The sequence below is a fragment of the Hippocampus guttulatus genome, chromosome 15 (assembly GCF_054856545.1).
Source record: "Hippocampus guttulatus isolate MCC_2025c chromosome 15, RoL_Hgut_1.0, whole genome shotgun sequence".
In the NCBI taxonomy this organism is placed as follows: Eukaryota; Metazoa; Chordata; class Actinopteri; order Syngnathiformes; family Syngnathidae; genus Hippocampus; species Hippocampus guttulatus.
The window spans coordinates 14,502,970-14,513,208 of record NC_141275.1 but is presented as its reverse complement, the minus strand read 5'-3'; the positions used below and the strand labels follow the sequence as shown (position 1 = coordinate 14,513,208).

Sequence of the window (10,239 nt, the reverse complement as noted above, 5' to 3'; positions counted from 1 at the left end):
GACCGTTCCACAACTGAGTGTATATAATATAGAGCACTTGAGAATCCGCGGTGAGTATTACAGTACTTTATCATTGTTAAAAACGTTTTTTTTTTGTTTTTTTTTTGGTCTAAACCACCACAAGGACAGAGACAATTACATGAGTAAAAGCCATCACGTGGAATCCATTCTTTGCTTCCAGGTGCAGAAAATAACTTCAGCTCCTATAACTCTTTCTGTAGGTTAAAACGTTGTTAAATCAGTGCTGGTGAGGTAAAATATTCAAGTCAAGGGAGCGGAAATGTGGGTATTCAGCATTATGGCAGCAAACCTGCTATTTCGTGACTTGCATTCAAAAATAATCGAACATTCCTGCTGTGAATGGAGTGATACTTTACAATAAAATGATCCTAAATTCCCCAGTTACATTTCTTGAGGGAAGTTTGTTGTCAATTTAGCAACTTGTTTTTCTTGAGCATTCTCACATTAAGATTGCATTTCAAGGACAAAATTACTTGACAAAATCACATGAAATCCATTGTTCTCTTTCAGGTGTAGAAAATACATTTCAGTTCTTTTAACATTTTATTTGGTTTTAAACATGATTCACCTCTTTGAAATTTTGACTGGAAAAAAAAGTGGGCTAAAAGTCAAGCAGAAATGTGGTCGTCCAGCATGACATCACCTGGCATTCTGTGCCTATTCAAGTTCAGGAATAATGTAATACGACTGCAAAAGTTCCAAAGTTTTCGCGTCCTATCATTCGTTCTCCTCATCGTCGCTATCGCTGTCACCGTCGTCTTTTTTTTTCTCGTGGTCCTGCGTGGGTGGCGCTACGGGCGGCGGCAGATCCAGGCGAGCCCACGACATGGCCTCCGACTTCCTCATGGCCACCTCGATCTTAGCCGCCATCATGTTGACTGCGCTCTGGCTCACGTTTATCACCTGCAAAGACGTCGATGGCGATGTTCGTATTGCTGTCCCAACCCCGACTTGTAGACTTACCCCCCACAGGCTAATCTTCTGCTCAAACTCCTTCTCGCCCTCAAAGATCACGTGGATGTGCAACGTGGTGCTGTTGGCGTCCACGTAGCTCAGCTCGGGCACGGCGTTCTTGGCGTAGATGGAGATGATGACCTGCGAGCCAGTCTGGTGCCAGTCGAATCGACATGGCACCACCTTCTTGCCCTGAATCAGGTATATAGTGGTGCCTTTTAACGTAGAAGTTTAACTACTGACTACTCTCAGTAAAAAATAAATGTAGAATTGAAGTCCAAAAATTCTTGAAAAACGTTTACATGGTAAAACTATTGTTTAGTTGCAGTATGTGTGTGGGATGATTTCATAACATACCACGAGATGGGGCCAAAGTGCTGTTTCTAACAACCTACCTCGTCCTTTTTCCTCCACAGGTGTTGGCCCTCAGTGCAGCCCACCTGAGAGAGGAAGGAGTTGAAGTCTGAGGTTTTCTTCTTACAGCAGCTCCAGTACTTCATCCTGAATACGGAAACAAAATCATGTACTTGCCTTTTTTTCCCCCACAGCAATAGATGGTCAGAGTGGAACACAACCTACCCTTCGTGAAAGATTGGAAATCCAGAGTGAAAGAAGCACGCGCCAGAGTCACTGGCCAGGCCATCATAGCTCTTTTTGGGAGAGGGGGGTGAAAAGGTGAGTTTCACTTCACAGTAATTTTGTCACTTTTCTCTCTAAAATACAAGTACTTTTATTTCCAGAAAATAAGTTAATTACGGTATATGACTATTTTTTTTGACAAGTGGGAATCTCACGATTATTAAAATAAAAGTTCATAACCATGTAGTGCTTTTTAAAATAAGAATGAGCAAGAAAAAAACATATTGACCTTAATCCTCAAAATATTATATATATACTGTATATATATCGCGCCTTGGAACCCGGTAAATAAGACGATGCAGAATGATCCACCTACTTTAGTACATCCTCCGTTTTTGCAGGATGTGCCAATCTTGACCTCGTCGCTGTCGTCTTCTGCGGGGATGCAAAACACACACATGCACTTGGAATACCGTGCGTGGCAGTTGTGATGCGTCAACATCAACTTTGACTGAGCTTCTCTGACACAAATGGCGCTCCAATTCCCAGCGGAGATCTTTTAACTTTCCGGACTCTGTTTGCTTCCTGTTCTTTGGAGAACTGAGTTGCACCTAAAAAACATAAGCGTTGTGCTCTCACCTTGTTTCAGTGCATGCGAGTTGTCAGTCAGCTTGAGCTTCTCCAGAGCTTGCTTGAGGGAAGAAGACACTTTGTGCTGCAACCTCACCACAGGCTCGTCGGCACTGACACACACAAGACGACGATATAGCTTCGGAGAAACGTCACTCAGGTATTGTCCACTTTTGTATCATTCGGCAGCATACATCGCACCAGGACATATTTTATCAAAGGGGGGGGGGGGGGGGGGTTTAATGGTTTAAAAAAGAAATCTGAATCTGGCGATGTTTTTTTCCAATTGAGTGGGTGAAGGGGTGCAGTTGGCGGCTGAGTGAGGGTCAATCAATACCACTATTCTTTTCTTTTTAAGTTGCTTTCCAATCAATAGTGTGTGCCTTGGACGTGAACACTATTGATTCCAAGTGAAAGTGTCGGACAACCTGGGTCTGCAAATGGCCTCCTGAGGCTTCGGCGCGGAGATGATGTACTCGCTAAATTCGGGCTTCTGCTCGTCTCTGTTTTTCTTCTCTTTCGATGAGGTCACGTCAGGCTTCACCGGCTCGGGGGGCTTCTCTTTGTTGTGGGGGCCTTTCGTGCAGCCCTGCGAGCGGGAGAAAAGAGCGCCGTTAAAGGCGGACGGGCAGACAAGCGCGCCGATGTCGCGAGCGGGAACAAAAGCTTACCGCGATGCTGAGAAAGTCGGAGAAGTCGACGGTCCGTCTCTTGCAGCAGGACCATCCCTAGGCAAGGAGAGATGAGCGTTAATGGCTGGGAAGTCACGTTTTTGTCCTAGGGTTTTTACCTTCAGTGCGTCATGGAACACTGGGACGCCGGGGTGGTATGTGCAGCCGCCTATAGCCCAAAATACATAAATAAATCAGATTGTTATGATTATAGTAGTCATCTTTCAACGTGTAATCATATAACTGAGGGGAAAAACATCATTCCAACACTTTCCCTCACAAAATCACACCTTTTTTTTCTATCTAAAATGTTTTTTTACTGTGAAAGAAATACCAACATGACTTTTTTTTTTATCCTGTAACAACACTCTGACTTTATTGTGGTAATTCAAGGTGCTACGTGCAGCCGCCTGCAGAGACAAACCCCAGCTCCACATCTTTAAAAGTCACAAAGAGTATAAAATTGCCTGGGTGACCTTATAAAGCAACAATTCCCAACAAGCAGTCCACACAAAGTTTTCCATCAAGCCTTCAGGTAATGCACTGCGCTGTGATGAAAAGTGGCATGCAATTAAAATGGAAATTAGACAAGACCTGCGCGATATTTCAGAAGATGACGTGTGCTTGTTTAATCACACAAACCTAGACAGACACCCGATTGAATTTTAACTACGACACAAAGGCTTCATGAAAACAATAAGCCATCAACGAATTATTTTCAGAAGTAATGCAAAACGGTAACAAACTCAAACTGATGCCAAGTTCTAAAGACTACCATTACCTCACTGCTCTTCAGAGTTTGTGTAAATGAGATTAGGGGTCACCATGAAAATAAATTATAGTATGAGAAAAGTTCATGTTTCTTGAGAAAGAAGCAATTCTTTCAAGACTGTTTTTTTTCCCTTTTTGTTTGTTAATGTGACCTTTACATAATAGATGATAGTTGGATTATGTGTTTCTTTGATCAAGAACTCTCATGTTGCCGAGGGGGAATTAGATTGGTTTGGATAACCCTTTATTTGATCCACAGGGGGGAAATGTAAATCAATTTTAGCCAATTACAGGAATAGTTATTACAGGAAACAAACAAAAAAAGAAAAGCAAGCGAGTCACATCAACACGATACACAGTCGTGAAAAAAAATGGTACACATCCTCTGTTTCTGAGGTTTCTTATTCCTGATGACTCTCTGGTACAATTAAAGCAACATTTGTTTGACCAAATATAACGACTACAAAACACAGGACAAATAATATTTAAATGTTTTTTTAACCACAAAGTAAAATCAACATTTAAAAAACTGCATTTTATTTTGTTTGGGTTGTATTTGTCTGCCCTTTACATTTGATGATCTTGATCTGAAGTAGGGAAACTGTAAACAATTTTTTTACGGCACCGTATGTACTTGAGGATAATAAAAAGCTGCATTCAATATATACAAGTTAAAATGTGATGAAATTGTCCTTTCGGCAACTAGCTGTGCAAAGATGATAACAGCGTTTTTTCCCCGAATAATCCAAGTCTAAGTAGAACTAACAGGGTCAAAAGTGAAGTAAAGTGGGACGCGTTTGTTTCGAGTCGTGTCTGTTAGCGGGCCCCACTCCGGCCTGTCGGCTCGTAGAATTTTCCAGATGAATTGTTAGCCTCGCTCGAACTAGCTACTCACCGTCTGGGTTGTTGTCCGGGTCGAACCGCTGGCCGCAGCCCTTGTTGTAGCACAAAGTAGACATCGAGACGAGTAAATGTATTTTAAATGCGGAAACGGACACTTAAAAAAGCAGCACAAGGAGACGCGGCGGACGCTTCACAGCGCGACGCTCACTCACACTCAGCTGCCCTCGCTCACTTCCGGATTGATCGGATTCTTTCGGTCAACATCGGTACACGCTCAGCCATTGCCTCACTCGCTCGCTCACTTCCGGGTTTCCTCGGCTTTTGTTCCCGTAAAGGTCGATCAAGGAAGAGTCGGGCTTTTTTTTGTTGAAAATTTTGTCATGAGAATGTTTGTAGATTCTTAGGGGAAGATAAGTGTTATTACAATTATATTTTATTGAAAAATATATTTGATGACAATTGAGTAAAAAGTGATTTTGGATCGGAGAATTCCCACCCCCAAAGTCTGATCCTCCATTTACTTTTTAGAAGTCATTACACGAATATTTTGTCTCGAATTTTTGTGGACAAAAGTAGGTTTTATTCAAAGAACTCTCTCGCATTTTTAAGACATTATGGCTTATTTTTGGAGAGTGGGGGAAAAGTTATGAATAATTAAATTACCAGGGCACTTAAAACGTAAAAAGTGAAGAAAAAACACAAGGTGGCAATGATGAAAAGCAATAATCCATTTCGAAGAAAACATTTTTTTTTTTTAAATACCTAGTCCTTGTGTTGGCTAACTACAGTTCCGTGAGCAGCCTGTTGGTGGTCTCAAGGTCTATGAAATAATAATAATAATACATTTTATTTATAAGCGCCTTTCAAGACACCCAAGGACACTTTACAATAAATGGTGGTCAGATTGTCCTGTGGTTGGAGAGAATGGCAGTATGATCGTGTCACATTGGCGGACAGGTGGTACTCGATGTTGTTGCACAGTGGAAAAAAAGACCTAGAAATTTCAGGACAAACCTTAAATGCATTCAAACCTTTACAGGTGAACTTTGTGACTTTCTCTAAGCTTTTGAATGCACACGAGAGAGAGAGAAAGTGTTATAGTAATATACATCAAATCCAAAATAATATTACGTGAAGAATGGTGGGTTATTTTTAACATAGTTTTTAATATTCTTTGGAGGGGGAAAAAGTTATCACACAAGAACGGTCTTTTTTTTCTGGCCACACACACGTTACCCTCGCTCACTTGTTAGTTTGTTCGTCCTTTTTCGGAAAACCTCGGCGTTCCCTCTCTCTCTCTCGCTCGCCCACCACCTCCCTCCTTCGCTCCGATCCATCCGTGGTCCCAAAGCGGCGGCAACTGATGCTGCTGGCCGGTCGCACTCGAAAAAAAAACTTGCGCAAAATCTTTTTGTTCCTCCTCTTTTCCCTTTGACTTGTCTGAGAAAGCAGCACCGTTTTTAACGTCCATTTTGTGTCAAGCTCGGCAGGACGCAGGTGCGTGAAAACTGGGACAATTGGCGTGCACTTTGACGGCGGATGGCTGCGGTTCTCTTGACGAATCCCTCCTGGCGGGATCTAATGTGCTCGTCTGAGTGCTTTTGAAGACTTTTCCTCCCCCGAGGAAAAGAGGGGATGCACTTTTGAGTGATTTCAGAAAAGAAAGGTAGGACAACATGACATTTGTTTGTGACAGACGATCCAGAGGTTTGCATTATCAATCTGTTTTTTTCCCCGTTTGTTGTGATTGACGCTGACCTCTGCACAAACTGTTTATATAATCCTTAAACATTTAAAACCCGTTAGAAACAGTTCCCAGTTATCTTACCGGAGCATATTATGGAAAGTTGACTTTGTAATACAGTAGCTTGTATGCAAATACTGTACTTAGGTCTCGGGATCCCACCTGTCAAGTGTGAAATTAGGAAAATACAATACATCTTTATTTATATAGCTTTTTTTTTTAACAGCAGCTGTAACAAAGCGCTTAAGAGAAGGTTTGAGTAAATTCTTTGCTACCTATTTCTGAAAACAAGGTCGTAGTGAGCCCTTCAGAATGTTCTTGTCATAATTTGTCGAATTGCCACAATCATTGTCACAATCGTCTGAAACACTGACGTGGACCTGCATTGAGTTTTGTTGAATGCACAGATTTGCAGCTACCGATGAGCAGCACATACTTGGTTTTCCCACACTCTGCTGAAGAAGAATTCGCTAGCCTAGTTACAACACCCCTAGTTGCACATTAACGAGTATTTTGTAATATTTCCTTTTCAATGTCAACAGTCTCTGTATTAGAAATACTGGTTAGACGAAGAGTGACTGCCTAATATTTTGGTGGGGTTTGCTTAAAGAAAAGCCTTTTTTTTTTTTTGTGCCTTTGGGCTTCATTTGAAAGGAAACATGGCGTACTGCAGACTTGAATATGCAGTCACATCCCTCTACAATTGGGGAAGACCCCGAAAATGTCTTTGTTACAATCGTTCTTGATCAAAATTTTAACAAGCAGTGAAAATCCTAGCTGGTGAAAGAGACGTTTATTCTTTTGCGATGCTTTCCTCTTGCAGGATGACTGGATGATGAAACAGCCATGAAGCCTGAACGGAAGGGAATTATGATGCGCTTCCCGATTCTTTACCGTCGTATTTGCTTTCTGCTCATTTTTGACTTCCCGACGCTACTTGGCCAGTTTTTGCCAGAGGTGAGGGCCGGCCAAGGCCTGCTGCTCTTCAGCCAGCCCGTCTACAACGTCTCCATCTTTGAGAACTCCGCCGCCAGGACCTATGCCAGAAGCCAGGTCAAAATGGGCATCCTCCTGCTCCGATCGTTTGACGTCAAGTTCTCCATCGAGTCCGGCGACGGCGAGGGCGTCTTCCAGGCAGAGGACTTTACCATGGGGGATTTCTGCTTCCTACGCTTACGAACAAACACCGGTGCCATGCTGAATCGGGAAGTGCAAGACAATTACACTCTGACGGTCAAGGCTTCCGCCCAAGGAGGCCTGGAGGCGATGGCCACCATCTACATCACAGTCCTGGACATGAACGACCTCCGTCCTCTCTTCTCTCCCACCTCTTATTCGTTCGTGGTGTCTGAGAGCACCCCTTTGGGCGCCAGCATCGGCCGCGTGACGGCCACCGATGCCGACGTGGGTTCCAACGGCGAGTTCTACTACTTATTCAAGAGCAAAGTGGACCTCTTCGCCGTGCACCCCACGAGTGGCGTGGTCACATTGACTGGCCGGCCCGGGACGGACAACCGGGACCTCATCGAGTTGGAGGTGCAGGTGGTGGACCGAGGGATGAAGCTCTACGGTAGCAATGACATCAGCAGCACGGCCCGAGTGGTGGTCAGCGTGACGCAGATAAATGAGTTTGCCCCAATTCTGAGGGCGGTCGCCGTGGCCCCGTCGTGGACCGACCAAAACCCGGTCTTTGCCAAAGTGGCGGTGGAGGATAACGATGACGGGGTGAGCGGGTACATAGAGTGGGTGTCCATCATTGACGGTGACCCACTTGAACAGTTTGTGATTGATCGATCGCCACTGGTTGCGAATGAATATTGGGTCAGAGCGTCACAGCGGTTCGACTGGGACAGATACCCTTACGGCTGCAACTTAACCTTCCGGGCTAAAGACAGGGGCATCCCTCCTAAGTTCTCGAACACTCAATTGCTTCAGTTGTTGGTCACAAAGCCCGAACCCACACTGGGGAGTTTCGAGAAAGACATTTATGAAGTGGTGTTGAGTGAAATTGCTCCCCCGGGGACTGTCGTCGAGGTGCTGAGAATCTCCCCGGCTCCCGCGAGTGTCAATTACAGCTTCTGCAGCCTCTCGGAACTAATGTACTTTGATATCAATCCGTCGACCGGCGTTATTATGACCTCGAACCGACTGACAAGGATTTCACAGATTTTCATGGAGATGGAAGTGTTCGAGGCCGTCAGTCGTCTGAGAGCAAAGGTCCGCGTCACCGTGGAGGATGCTAATGACAACTCCCCAGTTTTCAGCCGGCCATTTTATGATGTTTCCATCAACGAAAGCTTAGCTGTCGGCACCGTTTTTCTCATTGTTTCAGCCGCGGATGAAGACGGGGGAGAGAACGGCTACGTCACGCACACGCTTAACGGTGAGCCTTGGCTTCCTTTCGCCGTGGACCGAGACACGGGGGAGCTGAGGATCACGCGAGACCTGGACTTTGAGTCGTCCGAAGAAATCTACACGTTTGCTGTGCGAGCCTCGGACTGGGGTTCGCCCTACAGACGGGAGAGCGAGGCCAACGTCACGGTCCGTTTGATCAACATAAATGACAATGCGCCGGTCTTTGAGAGGGTCTCCTGCAGAGGGACGATTGGCCGGGATTTCCCCGTCAGCCAAACCATCGTCACCCTGTCGGCTCTCGACATGGACGACCTCGGAATGGTCAAGTACGAGGTCATTTCAGGAAACGAGATGAACTACTTTACCTTGGAAGCGGAGTCTGGTGCCTTGTCGCTGACGCGATCATTAGCGGGTGCGAATTTAAAGAACGGGATGTTCAACTTGAAAGTCGTCGCCACAGATGGCGAAATGTCCTCCACGCCCACCGATGTAAATATCTCCGTCGTCAGGGGTTCGATACCACCCCGAGGGCTCAGCTGCAAGGACACCCAGGTGGCCCAGTTGATGGCTGAGAAAATGCTCTCAAAGGCCTCAGCGATGGCTCGCGTGAGGCAATTTGACAGGAGTCCAGATGTCTTTTCCGTAAACAAACGAGCTCCGCAGTTCGAAGCCTTGCCTACAAGTATTCTGATTCGGGAGGACCTTCCACCGGGGGCCAGCGTGTTCCAGGTGAGGGCGCGCGACGGCGACGCCGGCTTCAACGGGCGTCTTCTCTTTTCCGTAGCCGATGGCAGCAAAGAGGACTGTTTGACCGTGGACGCGGAGAGCGGCTTGCTGACCGTCCTGCGGCCGTTGGACCGCGAACGAACCGACCGCTACTTTCTCAACATCACCGTCTACGACCAAGGTGTCCCGCAGATGTCCAATTGGAGGCTCCTGACGGTTATCGTGGAAGATTCCAATGACAATGATCCGCAGTTTGCCCAGGAGACGTTCACTGCGCTGGTTGTTGAAAACGCACCCTTGGGCACGCAGGTGGTCACCATCTCCGCTATTGACAAAGACGCCGCTCAGAATGCGCAGCTGTCCTATCTTTTGCTGACCAGCGTCCCTCAGTTCGCCATCGACAGCGAGACCGGCGGCGTCTTTGTGGCCGGCCACCTGGACCGGGAGAGCTTTCCCACATATACTCTGAGGATCGAGGCCAGAGACAAGGCCGAAAGAGGCAACCGGAGATCGGCGGTGACCACGTTGAACATCATCGTGGAAGATGTCAACGACTGCGCCCCGTCCTTCATCCCGAGTACTTACAGTGCTCGAGTGCTCGAGGACCTCCCACCGGGGGCTGTCATTATGTGGGTGCAGGCCAAGGACCCGGACATCGGATCCAGTGGGCAAGTCCGGTACTCCCTCTTCAGTGACTTCAACGGCACTTTTGAGGTCTGTAATTGTTTTGTTTTTTAATTCTTTCATGACTTGTGCTACATTTTTGCATTTACATTTTGATCAACCCATTGAGATGCGTCATCTTGTTTTCAAGGGGTTGCTATCATACAAGAAGAGAGCCCAAATCGGTAAAATACAGCCAACGTCACAACAAAACAAAATGAAGAGACAGACCTACGATACATAAACGTTCGTCAGTATAACCTGACTTTGGTGCGGGCAACG

General features: G+C 45.9%; 2 protein-coding genes across 3 annotated transcripts in view; one reads left to right on the top strand and one right to left on the bottom strand.

Annotated features, from left to right (window-relative positions):
- Nucleotides 1-551: 551 nt before the first annotated feature.
- chordc1b (cysteine and histidine-rich domain (CHORD) containing 1b) lies at nt 552-4,698 on the bottom strand. The gene is made up of 10 exons (XM_086131504.1): nt 4,522-4,698; nt 2,975-3,024; nt 2,856-2,912; nt 2,613-2,773; nt 2,194-2,297; nt 1,931-1,989; nt 1,555-1,625; nt 1,371-1,476; nt 985-1,167; nt 552-924 (listed from the first exon to the last, which is right to left on the bottom strand). Exons 1-10 carry the CDS (start codon nt 4,583-4,585, stop codon nt 739-741), a joined length of 1,041 nt encoding a protein of 346 aa, XP_085987630.1. The 5' UTR covers nt 4,586-4,698; the 3' UTR covers nt 552-738.
- Nucleotides 4,699-5,825: 1,127 nt separating this feature from the next.
- The window catches only part of fat3b (FAT atypical cadherin 3b), a 45,294-nt gene continuing 40,880 nt past the window's right edge, over nt 5,826-10,239 (top strand). For both annotated transcript variants that reach the window (XM_086131008.1, XM_086131007.1), the window contains exons 1-2: nt 5,826-6,135; nt 7,037-10,008. In XM_086131008.1, coding sequence (XP_085987134.1) covers nt 7,060-10,008 — 2,949 coding nt within the window. In that variant the 5' untranslated portion in view covers nt 5,826-6,135; nt 7,037-7,059. The remainder of the gene's footprint in view (nt 6,136-7,036; nt 10,009-10,239) is intronic.

Bases quoted from the DNA above. Each gene is read 5' to 3' on its own strand.
- chordc1b (XM_086131504.1), bottom strand. From the start codon at position 4,585: ATGTCTACTTTGTGCTACAACAAGGGCTGCGGCCAGCGGTTCGACCCG. The intron at 2,774-2,855 runs GTAAGCTTTTGT...TCCCGCTCGCAG, and splicing joins CCGACTTTCTCAGCATCGCG to GGCTGCACGAAAGGCCCCCA. The intron at 925-984 runs GTAAGTCTACAA...ACGTCTTTGCAG, and splicing joins AGAAGATTAGCCTGTGGGGG to GTGATAAACGTGAGCCAGAG.